We start from the raw sequence: 22,145 nt of genomic DNA, 5'->3' as shown, positions 1-22,145 counted from the left end.
TAGAGTGATACGGGTAAGGGTAAATTAGATGCACATCTTGCTTGAGAAGCATACAGTGATATGGGGACTAAAACTATGTCAGGGTACACCTGGCGGGCCCTCCGCGTGTGCGGATCACCGGACTTGATGGACCCAGGGTCTGATCCGGAGATGGCAATTCTTATGTTCTTATGTTCTGTTTTTCTGTTAATTCTCCTTGTAGTGGCTGTTATCCATTTGTCTTTTTTCCTCTGTCCTGCATCTTCCTGTTTTGTTCCATTCTCTCATTACACTTGCCTCTGACATACTATTCTTTCTCTTTTAGCTCTTTCCTCCCTTTTTTTTTCTTTTCTAGCTTTCTGTCCGCTCAATTTTTATCCTTTTTCACCCTTCTCCTTTATACTTTTCAGCTACCTAACAAATTTTCATTCTCCTTCACTCATGCCCTAGTGCGCCTGTTTTCCATCTCATTCCTTTCCCAGCCTCCTACTCCCTTTCATCTAATCCCCATTACCACATTTCTATCCTCCGCACTCACTATCCTATCCTCACCCATTCCCCCCCAGTTGGTTCCACAATTTCCAGTATCTACACTCCCTCCATTCTTGTAGCCCAACATCTCCTCTCCCTCCCTATGCTCTTGCAGTATGACGTCTCACTGGCTCTTTCCTTCCACCCTCATGGTCTAGTTTCTCTCTTTCCTGTTCTTCCCTCCCATTTGAGCCAATAATCTCTCCTTTTCTCTCTCCCTCCCTCACATTCCTAGTTCAATATCTCTCCCACCTGCCCTGGTCCAACATCTCTTCCCTCCATCCATCCCTTTGTCCACCATCTCTCTCTCTCTCCTTCCCTCCCTCCCTCCCTCCTTCCTTCTTTACCACCCCAGGATCCAACATTTCTTTCACTCTCTTTCCTCCCTCTCCCTCCACCAATGTCTACCTTTAATCAGCTCTAGGGGTCCTTGTAGTCCAGCATCTCCTCTATTTCTCCTCACCTTGACTGACTTCTTCCTGCCTCCTTTCCTCTTCCCAGTCTACCTTACAAGGCATTTTTCTTTTCAGAGCACCCTCAGCACAGTAGCAGTTCTGGTAGATGGTATGTCTATACCGACTTCCAACTTTTACCTCTGTCATGTTTGGTGTGATTTGATTTATTGACTTTATACACCGCTCAGTTCAAAAAGTTTTAAAGTGGTTTACAGAAAAATATGGTTACAATACAATCTCTATAACCAAATCCACCAAAGCAGAAACAGGAAGTTTTGTTGGGGGTGGGGGGTAAGGGGTGTGAAATGCAGCAGAGGGAAAGGTCAGGGGTTGGGACAGAATTGCTGCCATGCCCAAGTGGTCTATAAAGAAAATTGCCTTGTAAAGTACTTAATGAAGGGAGGGAGATGTCAGATAGGGTGGGGAGAAAGGGAGGAGATGCTGGACCACAGGGGTCTATTAAAGCAGTGGTTCCCAACCCTGTCCTGGAGGACCACCAGGCCAGTCGGGTTTTCAGGCTAGCCCTAATGAATATGCATGAGAGATTTGCATATAATGGAAGTAAGAGGCATGCAAATCTGCTCCATGCATATTCATTAGTTCTAGCCTGAAAACCCGATTGGCCTGGTGGTCCTCCAGGACAGGGTTGGGAACCACTGTACTAGAGCTTTACAGCCCAGGGCAGCTGTCCTATTTGCCCTCCAAATGTTAGTCCTACCTATAAATTAGTCCTGATGATCCCTAATGCCAGTTAAAGAGCTGGCATAAATGAGTATGCATAAGTGCCAGAGATATACGCATAACATAGTATTCTCTAAGTAACCCACCCAGGTGCCACCCATGTCTATTCCTACCTGTAAAATGTGCACTACATAAGATAAGCACAAATTTACAGAAGAGGGTTTAGGCAGAATTTTGGCAATGCACTCATATGGGTGTACTTATGGGCACCAAATGCCACTATGCAATAATGTCTGTGCCCTGTTTGTGTCATTCCTGTCATAGTCTTTGTAATATTAACAGCATTTCTTTTGCAACATGGTCAGATATCAGTGGTTGCAGTTTTGTCAGTTTTCACTCTATACTATGCTACCATTTCCTTCCTCTGTCACTACTTTCTTCTGTGAACTCTCCTTATCTCTAGGTGTGCTATTAAAAATGGATATTGTAGGTGATGAAGTAAAATTTAGAAAAGGGTTTAAGCACCTGTTCCCTCATATGGTCTCTTCTTTTTTTTCCTTTGTTTTTTTTCTGCAGCTATACATCGACATGCCCATGTGGCTGCCATCATACCACCAGCATCAAAAGAAGAAAGAGGAGGAGAAAAAGAAAAAGGCCCTCAGGCCTCCCCTTTCCAGCCATACTCCATAATCAGCACCGTTACCTCAGGCCTTGAGAAAGAGAGTGAGGGGTTGATTTTGTTTTCCTTTTCTCTCTATTTCACTTTTAATTAGATCAACTGCTCGATCCATATACTGTATATTTTGTAAAGAGGCATAAGAGGTTAATGTGCTATAACAATAGAAGTTTATGTATTGTGTGTTTGGTGGGAATATGGGACAGAAATGATACATGCTCTTGTGATCTAAATGCACTTACTGTATGTGCTATAGTACTTTTTGATACTACTGTATAAGCTAAGCTGTGGTAAAAAGGGGCCTTAGTGTGCCCCTACACAGGTGTTTCCTGCATGCCAAGGTCATTTTTTACCACAGCCATAAGAGAAGCCCTTTTCTATTTTCATGGCCATACACTAATGCTGTATATAACTCACAAATACGAGGGTAATAAAATTATCAAAGGTGATATTATTATATATTCACTATCATTAATCACCTAGACTTACAAAACCTTAGAGAATATTCAATTCATAAATGTAGCTTGTGCAAAGTGAACACTCAGACCCACAACTTTATCCCAGTGAACAAAGATCACGGAGTAGCTTTCATCCGACGCCAGTAGCGTTTCTGTTTGCAAGATGGAGTTCTCGTCCCGTACCCCTCCTGAAGAAGCCAACCAGTGAAACCCGGGTTGGGGGGTCGGTGAATTTGTTTTTATGGTGTTGTAACTTTAAGGAGGTGCCCGGAGCAGCTGTTGATTATTTCCCACCCTGAACCATCTTGAACCAAGATAAGTTATAAGATTTTATTCATTGTATGCTATGTATTTGGTTTTGGTGGGTTAGACTGTGAACCACTGTGATGGTCTCGCTGCACAGTTACTCCGTGATCTTTGTTCACTAGGATAAAATTGTGGGTCTGAGTGTTCACTTTGCACTAGCTACATTTATGAATTGAATATTCTCTAAGGTTTTGTAAGTCTAGGACCGGTGATTAATGATAGTGAACATACACTAATGCTACCATGACTGCATGGCCATTACAAATAATTACTGCTTATGCACTCAGTGCTACCCATTTTGTAGGCAGTAAAAACTCACATACTATTCCTGCACTAACCAGTTAGCACACGGTAATGTAGCTGCAGTAGCCAATTAATAATAATAATAATTTATTTCTTATATACCGCCCTGCCAGTAGTTCTAGGCAATTCACAACAGTGAAATTAAAAACCATTTCAAATTAATAAATACAATCACATACTTAATACCAATGAGTAAATTAATACATCATAGTTAAAATACAATTTCAGACACACAGCTATTAATACATCAGTTAAATACAACCTTATTAGAGGAAAAGGTTACAAGCACAGCCTAATAAAAAAAATCTTTGTAAACGTATAATAAAAATCAACATTCTTGTTTATTGAATAAATGAGTTTTTAATAATTTCCTAAATAAAGGGTAAGAATGAGCCTGAGCAATCAATGGGCTTATCCAGGAATTCACTTTCCCCGCTTGATATTCTAAAGTCTTGTCAAAGAATGTTTTTTAACGACATGCTCTTGGGGTAGGGAAGATAAACATACCTAAATTTCTGGTATGTTTTTTTGAATTGAACAATTTCAGATATGGTACCAGATAAGGTAATAGTCCAAAAAGAGCCTTATAGCAAACACACCCAAATTTAAAAAACACTCTGGCCCCAATGTAGTCTAGCATAATAAGGACTTACGTGATCATATTTTTTAAGACCAAAAATTAAACGAACCGCAGTATTCTGAGCCAGTCGGAGCCTTAATAAGATCTTTTTCGGTAATCCTAGATAAACAATATTACAATAATCTAGGGTAGACAATACTGTAAACTAAACTAGTAACCGAAAGGCACACCCACTTTCTTCCGCCATCCCCCCTCAAAAAATACTTTTTATTGGGTGGTTACCATGTGCACATTTGACACTTACCGCAGGAAACCCCAACGCACACCACAATATGTCATTCTAAGCTGCATTAATTGCTTGCTAGCGCCTGACATAGCTTAGTAAAAGGGCCTTTATGTTACCAGTGCGCTTATCATTACTCCAAACACAAAAAGCAGCACAAAATTCCCGCGAAGGCTAAAAGCACAGTAAAAAAAAAAAGAAGTGGGAAAAGAGAGAGATGCTTTTCCAGGTGGAATCTTTATTCAGAATGCCACCAGTTTTCACAAATCTCAACACTGGGAGTGTTTCGACGCCAAAAGGCACCTTCCTCAGGAGTCTTCAATAGTGGTGTAATGACAATTATGTTTCTCCACATAGAAGTGAATCCAACAAAAGAATTTTGTAGGGATGTTTTGTCAAGCAAACTTGCAGAACATCTTGGAACAAACTGCCAAATTCCCGGTGTGCAATGAAAGCTATGCGCTGAGGAACCATCTTTTGGCGTCGAAACACTGTCAGTGTTGAGTTTTGTGAAAATTGGTGACACTTTGAATAAAGATTTCACCTGGAAAAGCATCTCGCCCTTATCATTACTCCACCATCAAGCATCCGTATAAAATAATTGTAAAATAACAGTAATAATACTTATCATGTTTATAATATTACTGGATATCAGTCAGCCTCAGCAAGATGTTATCTTACCGATTTGCCAAACTTCATTCTATCTGGCTTAACAACAATTTCAGGTCCTCAGAGGGCCACCACACACTCAAACCATCTCATTGTGCGGGGCTTTATGCTCCCACTCGTCATCGGACCAGATAAACGTTTTATAAATATTTTTAAGAATTTTTTTCTATAAGAATTATTTTTAGTATATGCTAAAAGTACTTAGCTTTGTATATTCGACGCTAATCGGGAGGGTGGAAACATCAATCGCCAACATGTTTCGCCCGTATAATTCAAAGGGCTTTATCAAGGCTCCCTCTCCCATTCACACAGCTATTTCCAACCATTGCGTCAAAAACGAAATGCAAATGCAAAAACGAATATACAAAGTTAAGTACTTTTAGCATATACTAAAAATAATTCTTACATAAAAAAATTCTTTAAAATATTTATAAAACGTTTATCTGATCCGATGATGAGTGGGAGCGTAAAGCCCAGCACAATGAGATGGTTTGAGTGTGGTGGCCCGCTGAGGACCTGAAATTGTTGTTAAGCCAGATAGAATGAAGTTTGGCAAATCGGTAAGATAACATCTTGCTGAGGCTGACTGATATATGATAATATTCTTCATTCAAATCAACCATAGTAGTGCCTGGGTTCTCATTATATAATATTACTGGATGCATAGAGTGGTGAAAGTATGCATAAGAACATAAGAATAGCCTTACTGGGTCAGACCAATGGTCCATCAAGCCCAGAACCTGTTCTCATATTGCCTACAATGACACCCAATCCTTTTCTTGGGCGTTAACCCCCAAGATGGACCCTTGCATCCGTTAACTATGATTTGGGTTATTCTTCTTAATGTGCATTTCTTTGCATTTGTCCACATTAAATTTAATCTGCCACTTGGACGCCCAGTCTTCCAATTTCCTAAGGTCCGCCTGCAATTTTTCATAATCCGCATGCGTTTTAACAACTTTGAACAGATTAGTGTCATCTGAAACTTTAATCACCTCATTCGTCATTCCAATTTCCAGAACATTTATAAATAAGTTAAATAGCACCGATCCCAGTACAGATTCTTGCGGCACTTCACTGTTGACTCTCCCCCATTAAGAAAAATGACCATTTAACCCTACCCTCTGTTTTCTATCCGATAACCAATTCCTTATCTACAACTGAACTTTGTCACCTATCCCATGGCTCTAATTTTCTCAGGAGCCTCTCATGAGAAAATCTATCAAAAGATTTCTGAAAAACTAGATACACCACATCAACTGGTTCGCCTTTATCCACGTTTATTCATACCTTCAAAGAAATCAAGCACAATGGGGCAAGTCTATAAAAAATGCTAAAAATTAGATACTGAAAATTCGTGTGCAAAGATAGTTTTCTACAATAGCATCTGGGTGCCCAGATTCTGTCACAGAATAGAGTCTAAGTTGGCATTTGGATGCCTACATTTAAGCACCAATACTTACACTTTTAAAAGAATGAATGTTAGCACCTGGATGTTGTTACCTAGGTATACAAGTGATCTATAAGTTTGGCACTTAAGTGTGTGGCATACCCAGGTTTCACCCACATGTAGAGACTCCTGCCTGCTTAAATCAGTCAGTGGATTCAATGGCACGTAACTGGGCTGTGCCGATAAAAGTAGGCAGGAGTAGGGCATTTCTGTGGCAAACTAGGTAGGAGCTGGGAGTTTTGTGGGTGCTGGTATAGCTAAACAGCCATGTAGGACCACGTTAATAGCAGTCCTAACTTTGCCCAGTTAACTATTTGGGTGCCAACACTGAATATTGGCTGACACCTGCATAACTTCCTTGTAGCAGCCTGAAACAGCATGCCATTTTCCCTCCCTCCTGACCCACTTTGTAAAGAGCAATAGTGCCCCCCAAACACACACACCTTTTGACTGCGAAAGACCAATAACTTCTTTCCTTCTAACCCCTCTAAAGAACAATAGGCCCCCCTCCTAAAGCCCCACAACTCTACAACCCCTGTAAATCTTCCCCCTTTGGGCCTACCTTAACCTTTCCTGGTATTCCCCAGAAGCTCTGCCCACTCCAACTGCAGCAGCTACTGTACTGCTAGAGGTTGTGGTAACCATTTTGAGGCTGCAGCCAGCATGGGCAGAAGTGACTAGATGACTAGAAGTAAGTGGAATTCTAATTGTCCATAATCTCTTGGGAGCATAGCAGACTTTTTCAGGTTTCAAAGTTTGTGAGTGATATTTGGAGCAGAAACAAAATTGGCCTCATCATGTACAAGTACATTTAAGTACATAGAGTAGAGAATGACATGGGGACAAATTTGGGATCTATCTAAACCCCGTCCCAGCCCTGCAAGTTCTGTCCCTATACCTGCCCCATCACTGTCCGAGGCTTGTGCAGGTGAGGACAGAGCTTGCAGGAATGGGAGGAGGACAGGATGCTAGGTCTTTCTTCATGTTATTCATACCATCCAGGGTATCATCCGCAAAGAGGTACCTGACAGCCCTTCAGCAATATCGCTTATAAAAAATGTTAAAAAGAACAGGTCCAAAAACAGAACCTTGAAGCACCCAATTAATAACATCCCTTTCTTCAGAGCGATCTCCATTGATCACTACCCTCTGTCGCCTTCCACTCAACCAGTTCTTGACCCGTCACTTTGGGACCCATCCCGACGGCACTCAGTTTACTTATTAGATGTCTGTGTGGAACACTGTCAAAAGCTTTGCTAAAATCTAAATACACCACATCTAGCGCACATCCTTTATCCAATTCTCTGGTCACCAGGTCAAACAAATTGATCAGATTTGTCTGACAAGACCTGCCTCTAGTGAATCCATGTTGCCTCTGGTCTTGTAATCAACCAGACTCCAGAAACTTCACCATTCTCTGTTTTAAAAGTGTTTCCATTAATTTGCTTACCACAGAAATCAGACTTACTGGCCTATATATTCCCTACTTCTTCCTTACTTCCACTTTTGTGTAGCAGAACCACATCTACCCTTTTCCAGTCCTCTGGTACCGGTCCTGACTCTAGAGAAGCATTCAAAAAGGTCTGTCAACCGAGCTACCAGAACTTCCCTATGTTCCTTCAGCACCCTCGGATGTACACCATATGGCCCCCATCACTTTGTCTACCTTTAATTTAGCTAGTTCCTCACGAACATAACATACTTTCATATTGGAAAATTCACTGGTACCTGCAATAGGGAAAAAAATAACTGCTTTTTTTTTTTTTTTGCTTCCATCCAATTATAAATTTATCTCCACAGTGTCTAAACTGTTGTAAGAAATATAGAGGTGAGACTTATGAAGTTCCAGGGTCGTTATACTATACATGTGTGATAAGCACTAACATGTGCTTACTGCAGCATAAAAGAGCTTACTGAGGAGTGCACTCAGGCACCCCATTTGCGGTTAGAAGCCAATTTGAAGAGCTTTAAAACCCTTTTAAAAACTTATTTCTTACTACAAGTGTTTGGCAGTGAAATGGACCACAAGATGCATATTTATTGAGGATGAACAGTTGTCTCAAGCAGAACAGCATCCCCTTCAGATGGTAGGGTTAAATGGCCAGGCCTCTCAAAGGAGGAGAATAAATAGTGGCGTGTCAGAGGGATCCATACTGCGACTGGTGCTATTTAACTTATTTATAAATGATCTGGAAACTGGAACGAGTGAGGTTATTAAGTCTGCAGATGACACTAAACTGTTCAAAGTTGTTAAAGCACATGCAGCCTGTGAAAAATTGCAGGCAGACCTTAGTAAATTAGAAGAGTGGGCGTCCAAATGGCAGATGAAATTTAATGGGGACAAATGCAAAGTGATGCATATTGGGGAAAATAACCCTAATCATAGTTACCAGATGCTAGGGTCCACCTTGGGAGTCAGCACCCAAGAAAAGATCTGGGTGTCATTAAAGACAATGTGCTGAGACCTTCCGCCCAATGTGTTGGGGCAGCCAAAAAAATCAAACAAAATGCTAGGAATTTAAAAAACGATGGCTACCAAGACTACAAATGTTATAATGTATCTGTAGTGCTCCATAGTGAGACCTCACCTTGAGTATTATGTTCAAGTCTGGTCACCTTATCTTAAAAAAGATATAGCGGAACTAGAAAAGGTTCAAAGAAGAGCGGCCAAGATGATAAAGGGGATGGAACTCTCGTATGAGGAAAGACTAACGAGGTGAGGGCTCTTCAGCTTGGAAAAGAGATGGCTGAGGGGAGATATGCTTGAAGTCTACAAAAATCCTGAGGTGTATAGAATGGGGTATATGTGGATCAATTTTATACTCCATCAAAAATTACAAAGACTAGGGAGACACTCAATGAAGTTAAAGGAAAATACTTTTAAGATCAATAAGAGGAAATATTTTTTCACTCAGAATAGTTAAGATCTGGAATAGAGAATGACATGGAGACAAGTTTGTTCCCGTTCCCGCAGGAACTCAATTTCCCCATCCTGTCCCCGTGAGTTTTGTCGCTGTCCCTGCCCCATTCCTGCAAGCTCTCCCTAAACTCCAGAAACCTCAAATACTTATGATTTTAAAGTGTTTGAGGCTTGTGCAGATGAAGACGGAGCTTGCAGGAATGGGGCAGGGACAGGAAAAGAACTCCCCGGGATGGGGAAAAATTTGTCCCCATGTCATTCTCTAATCTGGAATGCATTGCCAGAGGATGTGGTAAGAGCGATTAATGTAGCTGGTTTTAAAAAAGGTTCCTGGATGTTAAGTCATAGCCTGCTACTGAAACAGACATGGAGGAAAGCCACTGCTTGCTCTGGATTGGTAGCATGGAATATTGCTACTATTTGGGTTTTTGCCAGGTACTAGTGACCTGGATTGGACACTGGGCTTGATGGACCATTGGTTTGATCCAATAAGGCTATTCTTATATTCTTATGTTTTGAGTGATTGGCCTATAGGTCTTTACTATCATTTTTATGGAGTTCCTTTCATTAATTGTGATGTTGTGTTGTAACTTCTTAGATCTATTGTAAGGTGAGCAGACTATCAAATTTTATTTTGCATATGCGCTCACTGGGGCGGGTTTGGGAGCAGAAAGTGGGCATTACCACACATTAACTGAGTAGTGCATGGTTAGTGCATGAGCTCTTAACACATTCATAATGGGTGGCAGTAGGGGCTCGCACACGAATGGCTACAAGCTAATGGGAAAATTAGTGTGTGGCCATTACGGGGAAAAAAGTAGAAAAATCAGCCATTTTACCACGGTGGTAAAAATGGTCTTAGTGAGCAAGAATGACCAATGTAAAGACAAGCTAAGGTCACTTTATACCACAGTTTGGTAAACGAGCCCCTTATAGCGACCTGAAACAGGAGTAGATGTCTTTAATTCTGAACGGTTTTGGAGATCAATAAAATGCGCAATCACTTTGAGCATGCCTGTGGGGGAAAAGGAAGGTATTTTTGGACTGTGCAGTATAGCTATTTCTGTTTTGCTTTAAAGCCCCGATTCTTTAACTGGTGCCGTTGTCGGTGGATGCCGATCATGTGTCAATCACACGACGGCACCAGTTAGAGAATTGCACCTCCAGCAAAGGCAGGCATTGGAAATGTAGGCCAGGGTTTTCCAGGCCTACATTTCCAGGCACCTACCTTTGACATGAATTGCGTTTCTGTAGGTGCTTTATGGCACCTAATGCCGCTTCCGGCATTAGCCATGCTTACAGCGGCTAATGCCAATTCTGGGACTGATTTTTAAATGGTGGTTTTCATTGAGCTTGGGCATGTACCGCCCCCTAAAAAAAATGGTACCATTTAGAGAATCTGGGCCTAAGGGGGGCGGGTGTCAGGTCATGAGGAATATCTTGTTTGCAACTCAGTATTTCCCAGGTATCTGCATTATTTTATTTTTTTCTACTATTTCGGCTCCAAAAGCTGAAATGAATCTGAGTAGGGTTACCAGATTTTACATAGGTAAAATTCGGACCCATAGACCCGCCCCAGGCCCCCAGTCAGTTCTACCCATTCCCCGCCCCATTATGCCCACATCGTGCCCCAGCCTCACCCCCCAGCCCCACCCCCTCAGCCCGCTCATCCGCTTTTCAAAACCCGGACAAAGTGCCAGGTTTTGAAAAGCCGTCCAGACGCCCAGACATGCCCTCTAAAAAGAGAACATGTCCGGGTAGATCCGAACATCTGATAACCTTACATCTGGGTAAATTGAGGCCATATTTTTTCAGGGAGATAAAAAGCAAAGCAAGAGTTTTGCAGTGTGATTATTTTTGAAACTGATAGTACAAATCAAATGCAGATCTGTGATTCCTGTGGTATATGGGCTGTACCTTCCCTGATTTGTGGTTACTTCAGGCCTGTGGGCAAGTCTAGGCAGCAGTGTTTGGCTACCAGTAAAGAACTGGCAAAATCCTTGAAGTCAGCGTCTTCCACTGATTTAATAAGCATTTTCCTGTCTATTTCTACAGGAAGTGAAATGATGGTCCAAAATGTATATTTCCTTCAAGTCATTGCTCTAAATCGACAGAGAAAAATCTCTGAATTATAATTTCAATTAAGAAAAGGTTAAGGTTAGCATAGTGATGGATTTTGTTTTCTACTTTGAAAATATGCTGTAAATTATGATATGGCATTATGTTCCTGTGCTTTGAATGAGAATCATAATTAATTTGCTGTTTATCCAGCTACAAGATTAATATTGTACTATAATGAATCAGCCAAATTAATAATATCTGCAGACAGCAAATTACATTAAGTGGGGCACCACAGGTTTGTAATAGAAACCATAAGAGGGTAAACTTATATTCTAATAGAGCTCTTTAGCCTGGGTTTCTGTGCATAAAGTCTAAAAGATATAGGTTTGTAGACATGTGGTTTTGATAGATGCCTTTTGTGGCATTGCAACATCATACCAGTATTTTTTGTATAGCAGGACCCCCATATCTTGCCATGTTTCTACAATGAGTATGATTCCAGAGTCACTGTTCATAAACCTTGCCAGCAGTGTGAGGTTGCAGAGATTGGGCCTTCTAGTTTTCAGGTGTGTTGTCTCCTGTGTCTTGGAAGGAAAGATTAAAGGCCATGTCTCTAAGGGCCTGGAGTCTTCTTTCTCCTTGAGAAGACTGCTAAGGACCTCAGAAGACAGCCTGGAAGCAGTCTTCCTGAAGGATTGTATAACCCCCCCAGAGAGAGCTGTTGGCCTAAACTGGCCAGACTCAGCAAATGAGAAGTCTGCTGAAGGAGAAAGCAAGAAAAGAAGAGATGCATGAGCAAGGTCAGGACTAAAAGAGCAGCCACAAGAAAACCCAACAGCATAAGGTACCAGGGACTCAGTGCAGGAGTCTCTATGAGTCTACCTTTTCCTAAGGAAATTGAGTGGCACTTTGGGAGTGCATCCTATCTTTACCACTGAGATCCAAAGTTAAGCTGTAAAGGACTGACCACAAATCAGGGGAGATTTTGATTTTGAGTTTATTCTGTGCTGAAAAGTTTACTTCCTTGAGGAGGGGAGTACAACCCTAACGGCCTCTTTTACAAAGCCGCGCTAATGGCCCCGAAGCCCATAGAGATTTAAAGGGCTTCGGGGCTGTTGTCATGCGGCTTTGTAAAAGAGGCCGTAAATAAAGACATAGAAAGGGGTAACCTACATGGAGCAGCATATGTATAACAGGAAGAAAAAAATAATAAATTTAAAATCAGAAAAATTGATGAAGACGTGCTGAGGGCTGCTCGGGGGATGAGCCTATGCACCGAGCCTGTGAGCTGCAGGGAGATCATAGAGAGGAGAGACATAGAGTCTGAAGCATGAAGCTTGGAGGAATCTTGGCACATAAGAGCAACTCTATCATTAAGAGTCCCAGAACCATTACTGTGAACTACAGGGAAGCAGAGAGCTTAAGGTAGCGAAATGGTGGTGCTTCTGAGTGAAAGTTTCTAGGTCTGCTCTGGAGTTTGTGTGTAAAAGAAATGGATATTTTTGAAATATTTCCTGTAACTGTTTTATGTTACTCATCACACAGTTTTGATAACCTGTGAAGCTCTGTCGAAAAGACAGAGACAGTACACTCAAGTCACTAGCATTAAGCACAAGTTGCCATAACAGATTGCAAAGCTGCCAATGGAACACAGAAAAATGCCAACAAAAAGTATTGGAATAAGAATGTTTTATGATGTTTGATATGCAGATGGTTAAGACCATGAAGGCTATGATGGTCTTATAGGCAACCAGTGCCGTGTTTTATCATGAAGCACTATTGGCTATGGGTCTGAGCACTTCACAAAAATTCACATGTAATTTGAAGTTATTTGTATGAAATATTTATGGAAGTTTAATTCGAAATGACAAAGATATAAGGTATTAGATATATATCACCAAATTGAAGATATTTTTCCCTAGTTATAAGTTGGATTTATAATATTGGCCATATATCTTCCAATAAAAGCTGGCACTGCTTTTCTCACACTGGTACCTTGGTACACATGATATATGACTGTCCTTTATTACAACCTTATTGGTCCAAAGCTATATGTTCTATCCATATGCCTCTGACAGTAGCAGTCATTATCTTGAGATTTTTGGAGCCCACACTTACCTTGGACCCTAACATGGAAAAATTATTCAATTTATTAGTGGTGTTTGCATTTAAAATCATTTTATCTTCTTGGAATTACTGGTATTCAATACGGATATTGGTGAAATTTGATTTGTCCTACTTGGAAATTTGATGAGGCATGTATGGCTCGTGCAGACTTACTTGGCTGTACCAGAAATACTTGGTTACCTTAACACTTTTGCAGAAGAGCACATGTAGCAGGAACATTATTACTACATTATTACTATATTGATGTATCACTCTATACTCTATAGTTTTTCCTCCAAGTCAAAGCCATTTGCCATTTATTTATACTTTGTATGATTGTTAAAAGGTCAATACAGATAATTTTTTAAAAAGTCAGTGGGATATAGAAGGGGGCCAGCTTTCTTAGGCCTAGATTCACTAAACTAACCGATCGTGTCCTGACCAGTTTGCGATCATTTCCCGACCCGATTCGCTAACCTTCTGCCTGATCAATCTCCCATCCGATCCTATCCGCCCATGCAAATGAGGGGAAATGGCATGCATAAGTAGGAAGGCATTGATTCACTAACCAGAAGAAGAAACACCGATTGGGTTTGCCGATCCGAAATGAAGCGGCTGCTGAGGATCAGTCACTTACTGTCCTTGCCGACTCTCCTGTTCTCTGCCGCCCTGAAATCCCAGTATCGACATTACAACCCCAACCATCAAAATAAAAAACATACATCTATAAAACTGTAAAATATCTATATATATATGCATACAAACTCCCTTTTTATGTATTCTGCAAAGCGCAGTGCTAGCCCGTGATTTTAACCCACGGGTTTAAAGTGTGTTCTGTTCCATAATCTGGCTGTACAAAAATCATTCCTTTAAAATGTCCACTCGTAGGGCTAGCAAGTAAACTGCAGCCACCTCTCCCCCTTTATTTTGAGCTCGCTTGTGCGAAGAGCAAGCGCATGCGCAAATGGCATCTACAATCAACAAGGATAATCTGCACATGCGTCTTGATCGCTCTTCAGCGATCCATGGGATTGCTTGTGGGCTTGCGTCCAATCAGATCATTTGCATGCTGAATCTGTAGTGAATCGGTCGCTTGGAAAAACTCAGCCACGAATTGCTCAACAACAATCCAGATTGGTGAGTTTAGTGAATCTAGGCCACATAGACAACCTAGCAAAGCAGTGGGGCAGCCTAGGGGACACTGGTGAACTTCCTATAAAAAGTCCCAGGGCTCATAAACTGCCCCTATATGTGTCCCTGGGACTTTTTATAGGAAGTTTCTTGCTAAACTTTCCAAATTGCTATTTTCAAAACCCATTTTGTAGATGGTTTTCTATGCTGTTCATCTGCACTGCACCTAAATCTCAAGGGGGGGTGTTGGAGGTATGTTTTGGGTGGGCTTGTAGCAGGTTTATAATTTGGATGCTTTTCTGCAATAATGGAACATTGGAGAAAACCCCCACTGATCTCAGTGGGTAGAACTGGGGACAACAAAAGCCACAGTGCTTTGGACTGGCCAAAATGTTTCTCTTTTGGTGCTGGGTAACTTGACAGCTCCACCAGCCAGAGCTTTTCTTGTTTTGGGCACGAATAAATATAAGCAGAAGGCTGCTGAAAAGAAAGCATGTACAGTGGTGCCTCACACAACGAACTTAATTCGTTCCAGGAGCAAGTTTGTTATGCGAAAAGTTCGTTATGTGAAACGCGTTTTCCCATAACAATACATGTTAAAAAAAATAATTCGTTCTGTAGCATAAAATATGCTAAGATGACATAAAAAAAGATAAATTTTTGGTTATTATTTTTATTTAGATACATCTAAAAACATAATTGTTTTTTAAAACAACACACATTTTTTAAATTTAAAGACAGACTAAGTAGAGTCTAATTTTACAGTGAGAGAGGGCAGAGTCTCAGCGGCAAAAACTGGGACTTAACTGTTCATTTTTTTTTTTTTTTCTACCGTGTTTCCCCGATGATAAGGCAGGGCCATCAAATAAGACAGCCCCCCCTTTTTAGAAAAAAATGTAAAATAAGGCACCCCCCCGCAAATAAGCCACCCACCGATACCTGCGCTTACCCGAATCGGGTGGTACGGTGGGTGACTCCGTGTGGTCCCTGGCACCCCCGACACGATCGGGGCAAGAGGGAGCTCAAGCCCTCTTGCCCCCCCGACTCCCCGACACGATCGGGGCAAGAGGGAGCTCAAGCCCTCTTGCCCCCCCGACTCCCCGACACGATCGGGGCAAAAGGGAGCCCAAGCCCTCTTGCCCCGCCGATTCCCCAACTCCCCGACAATATCGGGCCAGGAGGGAGCCCAAGTCCTCCTGGCCACGGCGACCCCCTAACCCCACCCTGCACTACATTACGGGCAGGAGGGATCCCAGGCCCTCCTGCCCTCGACGCAAACCCCCCCTCCCCCCAACGACCGCCCCCCCAAGAACCTCCGACCGCCCCCCCAGCCGACCCGCGACCCCCCTGGCCGACCCCCACGACACCCCCAACCCCCTTCCCCGTACCTTTCTGTAGTTGGCCGGACAGACGGGAGCCAAACCCGCCTGTCCGGCAGGCAGCCAACGACGGAATGAGGCCGGATTGGCCCATCCGTCCCAAAGCTCCGCCTACTGGTGGGGCCTAAGGCGCCTGGGCCAATCAGAATAGGCCCGGGAGCCTTAGGTCCCTCCTGGGGGCAGGGCCTGAGGCACATGGTCGGGTTGGGCCCATGTGCCTCAGGCCCCGCCCCCAGGAGGGACTTAAGGCTCCCGGGCCTATTCTGATTGGCCCAGGCGCCTTAGGCCCCACCAGTAGGCGGAGCTTTGGGACGGATGGGCCAATCCGGCCTCATTCCGTCGTTGGCTGCCTGCCGGACAGGCGGGTTTGGCTCCCGTCTGTCCGGCCAACTACAGAAAGGTACGGGGAAGGGGGTTGGGGGTGTCGTGGGGGTCGGCCAGGGGGGTCGCGGGTCGGCTGGGGGGGCGGTCGGAGGTTCTTGGGGGGGGGCGGTCGTTGGGGGGAGGGGGGGTTTGCGTCGAGGGCAGGAGGGCCTGGGATCCCTCCTGCCCGTAATGTAGTGCAGGGTGGGGTTAGGGGGTCGCCGTGGCCAGGAGGACTTGGGCTCCCTCCTGGCCCGATATTGTCGGGGAGTTGGGGAATCGGCGGGGCAAGAGGGCTTGGGCTCCTTTTTGCCCCGATCGTGTCGGGGAGTCGGGGGGGCAAGAGGGAGCCAGGCGGAGAGAGGGCAGTTAAGCGCAGTGCCTGCGCGGAAGGATGCAGCTCGGGCGACTTCGTTGTGTGAAACGAAGTTCGTTGTACGAATCAAGACATAAAGTTCGTTGTGCGCAGCGTGCGCTGTGCGAGGCGTCCGTTGTGTGAGGCACCACTGTATATGGGTTAGAGAATGACAAGGTGACAAAATTTTCCCCGTCCCCGCGGGAACTCATTTTCCTATCTCAGCTTCCTAAGGGTTGGCAAGGGCCATCCCTGGCTCAGAGGTCTTGCAATGAATAATACTGCATTAGAAAATCTTTTTATGTAGATTAATTCATTTTGGAATGAAAGAAGCACTATGTTGGGGGAGGAGTCAGAGCAGAAATGCAAGACATTTAGAGTGAAGTCTTCAACTGCATGTCAGAATTAATGCGTTATAGAACCAAAATTTGGCCTGAAAGTAACAGAAAATAAAGTTTTCAGATGCTGTTAAAACTGTAAATAATTGAAAACAAGGGGAAAAATGAAGGAGTAACAGCAAACTCCACAATTACTTTGCACACAAAGCTGCCGACAAGCAAACCTCTTTTGATAGATGGGTTCATTATCACCTCCTAATTACCAGCAGATTTGCAGGTGTGTTCATTACATTTTAAATGAAACCTGCCTCCTGTTATATAGAGCTGGCCTAAGGGTCAGCCAGAAGGCTTCTATTTCTCCTCCTCTGTCACCGCACTGTATCACTTGCTGTAAGTTTAACAGATAACCCTTGAACCAGTCTGAGTAATCACCACCAGATATTGCCTGCTTATCAGACCCGCATCTTGCAACAATATAGGGCTAAAATTAGTGAGTCTGCCATATGTTAAACACATTATTTTGTGTTAAAACACTTCAAATGTATCGAGGGAGTGGTGTATTGTTCCCTCCCCTCCTCCCATGTGAGAATTCCTTCTTCATCCATTATATTGCCTGATTTCCTTTATGTTATATTGGGGGTGGCAACAATGAGTGAGTGATTTAACAGCCAGCCTGGGTTTTACTCTCTCTTGCTATCTAGTAGATGAAGGCTGTGAACTGCAGGTGTTTAGACAAGCAGAACATTGTACCAAAGACAGGTACTGTTGGACATACCCATTAAAAGCCTTTGGGCTAGATTCACTAACCTTGCGATCCATGTGCGATTGGAGGCAGACTGACCGATTCACCAACCATCTTCATGCAAATGGAGGTGATCGGAGGCACGCCCCCAATTGACTGCACGGATCGGATTGAGTTGGGGAGAGCCCTGACAGTAATGAAAGGAGAAGCAGCCTCCTGTCACTGCTGTCAGGGCTCTGCCGGCTTTTTTTTTTTTTTTCATTTGTTTTAATAGGCCGAAAAATATCAGGCCTATAACAAAAAAAAGAAAAATAAAAAAAGCCTCCCCCATGCCAAACACCCCCCCCCCCATGAGTGCCCAGCCTTGCACACACACACACACACAGGCACAGCCCACCCCCAGCCCAACCCGACATCCCCGTACCTAAGAGTTGGGAGCAGGATGGGTGCTTAGTCTCTCCTGCTCCGTAGGCCTCCAGCGGTGGGAACAGGAGGAACCACAAAGTCCTCCTGCTCCTTCTCCTCTGCCCTGCTCGATGCAATGCTGGCCTTAGGCCCCGCCCCATTGCATCATGTGATACACAGGGAGAAGCCTAAGGCCTGATTGGCTTAGGTGCCTCGGGCTCCTCCCCCTTGGGAGGGGCCTGAGGTGCCTGAGCCAATCATGGACTTCCTTAGGGCTGAGCCTCTATGAGGGCTGACCCTCTATGAGAATGCTCCAACCCAAATTCCCCATACCTTCTGACAAAGGGCTCGACTCTCCACTGTCTCGAGTCTAAAACGCTGATGTGCTTCATCCAATGTTCTGACTACGCCATGTTTTGTCATCCAGTGTTCTACCTCACTATGTCATAGTACTCGCCATCCTTGTCTTGCTATACACCATATTTACCATTCTTTGTTTGCCATACTATGTTGGCCCTGCAACAATCTCTCATACCATGATTGCCACACAATGTTGCCGTTCAATGTCTTCCATGCTATATTTAATCATGCATGCTTGTCTAACAATTTTGCTAGTCATATATACTATATTTGTCTTATAGCCCGTTACATTAACGGGTGCTAGAATATATGTGTGTGTGTCAGTCTTTATTTCTTTCTCTCTCTCTCCTTAGCCGCTTTCTTTCTTTCTGTCTTTCTTTTTCCTTGGCTGTCCATCACCACCCCTTGCCTGCTCCCCCTGTCCATTGTCCCTTCCTTTTACCTCCCCTGTGTCCACCACTACCCCTTCACTGCTCTCCTTATGCAGCAGCAACCCTTCTCCCTTTGTTTTACCTCCCCCCCTGTCCAGCAGCACCTCTGTCCAACATTAGGCCTCCGTTCCTTTTTCTTCACCCCCCCTGTCTATCAGCACCTCTTTCCTTCTTCCCCTGTCCAGCAGTAGGTGTCCCTTTCTTTTTCTCCCCCACCCCTCCTCCTTCTTATCCCTATGAAACACTTACCTTGCTCTGCCCCTGATCAGAGGTTTCCGACAGCCGCCCAGTTGCACCCATTGGAAAAGTTCCCTCTGCCGCATCCCGCACCCCTCCTGACGCGACTCCCGCTGTCTTTCGTTCTGTCTGTCTCTGTCCCTGGCCCCCTTTGTCTGTCTGTCTTTCTGTGTATCTCCCTGCCCCTGTGTCTTTCTTCTTTTCTTTCTGTCTCCGTTCCTCTCTCTCTCTGTCTGTCCGAAGCAGCATTCCCTCCCCCTCCATTTCCCTCCCCCCACACCAGTTCCCTTGTAGGGTCATGAAATAGTTAACTGTTGTTTAAAATATTGCTCTGGCCTACATAGCTGAAAACAGTGTATAATCTATTGACTGCATCTGCCTAAAATGTATGTCCCTACCTTACCACATTGTAAGCTGAATAGATAAGAGTTTGAGCCATGATGTACCCTGCCCTTCTGTACATTTAACTGTTAGAGTTAGATAAGTGTCCTGCTAGTGACCTGCTAGTGTGAGCTTAGAACCAATGAGTGTTAAGAAAAGTAACACGTGAAAAGCTTTTTCTAGAATTCAGTTGTATAGCCAGAAAAATGAATAAATATCTCTGTAACTTCCTGGTTTCGGCACTTCTGAGCCAGCTTGGAGCTCAGGGGTCCAGCATGCATGCTGTGAATAAAACTTGTACTTCTTCACGCCTCTGACTTTGTGTGTCCAAGTGACCTTTCATTTGGCTTCCGAACAGGGACTTGAAGGTCTCTTGACCACTGGTACTCGATTGGTCACTTGTTTCTGGTCCTACGGCTGATATGTCTGCTTAGCCGGCTGCCTTCCTTTTGGGGGGTTGGCAGACCTCAGGACGTTGGACCGCTTCAACTGACTTATCTAGTCTCAGTTTAAAGTACAAGAATCTGTATCTGTATCTGTATCTGTACCTGGAGTGGCCACTATCTGGTAAGTGGGGATTGATCATCCCTATCCTGTCTCTCGTCTCCTGCCTAGTAAGCCACGTGATCTGTCGCTGAAAAGTTGTGGGAAAGGGATTCTAGGAACTGTTATTTTCTGGTTGAGTAACTGAACTGAAATCTGTTGTGTTTTGTGTGTTTGAGAGTGTCTGAGACGTCCTTGAGGACGAAGCGAGTGTGGACCTGTTAGTACTGCGTTTCCCTAGTCCAGAGATGGGCGGGGCCAGGAATTCAGGGAAGTGTTTTTGTCCTCCATTGCACAATGGGGGGATGTCTGTCTACCTGTGGGGATCCCTTGATATGTTAGCTAATTTTAAAAAAGGAATTTGTCTTTGATTATACTTAACAAATCAACCCTTATTTGTCTGTGCCAGTTAGAATGGCCGATATTTGGTGTGGGCTGGCCCCCTCTGGCTCCCTGGAAGAGGACATAACCCGTTAAGTTTTTATGCATTCGTTTGCTGTCGGTTCCTCTTCCAGTCAGCCTATTTTGCATTCCTATTGGAAAACCCTTCACCGTCCTTGCTTCAGACCTTGCCAAATTCTTCCCTTCATCTGATTCCCAAGTCCTGCAGTATCCCGGGTTTTTTTATGAGTTCTGTCTGTCCAAATGTATTAGTGAAGTTTAAACTGTCAGTTGTTCACAGCATGAGAGGAGAGTACTTTTCCTTTTGTGCTGATAAGGGCCATGAAATGTTTAGCACTTCAAATGTGGTTTCTCCTGAAACAGATAAGTGGTTTTGCATTTGAAGTTTTTGGCTATGTTATAAAATGTATATGCATATTCAGAAATGCATATAAACGAAAAATATGATTTCTGGAACTTATATTCCATGCTAAAAAGAAGTTCTTTGTCCAAATTTAGTAGTTATTTGTCTAAATTTAAAAGTTCTGAAAAGGACTACATCTGTAATTTGATCTCTTTGATCTTTAAGCAACTCTCTCTCCTTTGTGAAATTCTGTAGGAAGGGGGAGTAAGTCTCTACTGAGACCCATGTTGATTGTAACAAAAAAAAAAAAATAAAAATGAACAATGTTTAAACTTGTGAGTACAGTAAAACTTTGGTTTGGGACATAATTTGTTCCAAAAGTATGCTTGTATTCCAGGGCACTAGTGTACAAAAATATACATACTTGTATTGCAAGCCCTTGCTCGTTTGGAACAGTCACTGCATTCCTGCAGCGACATATAGAGAGGAACCATTGGCTCAGTTGTGAAAATGTGATGCTTCTATACTGTATGTACGTGTATTGCAAGGTATAGCAAGTTAAAATTTAATCATTGCTTGTCTTATAGAACACTTGCAAACCAAGTTATTTGCAATCCAAAGTTTTACTGTATATTCCAATCTTTGTTTTGTATTTCTGTATATAAAAAATGTAAGTTTAGGTAAGAATGTAATTTTTAGGAATGCTTTTGTATTGAAGTAAATATTTTTGCCAGTCAGCTGATAGTGAAGGGACTGCTGCTTTAGAGAGCGCTTGTGTCAGACTACCCTGCTTAGTGGGTGGATCCAGAACTGCATTTAGCTTAATTTTATAAGTCAGCTCTTTGGGGTAGGAACCTGATATAGAATAGGGATTGAGAACAATTCTTATGTGTTAGTACACATCTTAAGTTCAATTATTTTGTACCTTCTCTAATCTTTTGTAAACCACATAGCTCTTCACGGTATTGCGGTATATAAACTGTTATTATTATTATTTATCTGAGTCTTTCAGATAGTGGGTCTGCCTTTTAAATTTTCCTGTGGCCATATTTACATTGATTTCAAGTATGCCTTCCTTGTGTCACCTACCTTGGCTTTCAAATCCAGGTCCCTTCCTACACCCGTGTCCAGGCTGTCTGTAGTCTCCCTGTCCCTGATAACTGCAAGGCTCTGAGCACCTTTCTCAGTATTGCAGGATACTGTCTCATCTGGATCCCTGATTTCTCTACTATTGCTCGTCCTCTGTATGATTCCACCAAAGGCGCTGACTCAGCCCC

The 22,145-nt window shown here is 43.3% G+C and overlaps 1 protein-coding gene across 3 annotated transcripts in view; it reads left to right on the top strand.

Annotated features, from left to right (window-relative positions):
• Positions 1 to 22,145, top strand: part of RARB (retinoic acid receptor beta) — a 751,528-nt gene that overhangs the window by 319,948 nt on the left and 409,435 nt on the right. For all 3 annotated transcript variants that reach the window (XM_033930170.1, XM_033930168.1, XM_033930169.1), the window contains one exon: positions 2,223 to 2,369. In XM_033930170.1, the coding sequence (XP_033786061.1) occupies positions 2,223 to 2,369 (147 nt within the window). The remainder of the gene's footprint in view (positions 1 to 2,222; positions 2,370 to 22,145) is intronic.

Source organism: Geotrypetes seraphini, chromosome 2 (genome assembly GCF_902459505.1).
Source record: "Geotrypetes seraphini chromosome 2, aGeoSer1.1, whole genome shotgun sequence".
Lineage (NCBI taxonomy): Eukaryota > Metazoa > Chordata > Amphibia > Gymnophiona > Dermophiidae > Geotrypetes > Geotrypetes seraphini.
The sequence above is the reverse complement of the archived record's forward strand: the minus strand, read 5'-3'. Positions and strand labels throughout refer to the sequence as shown.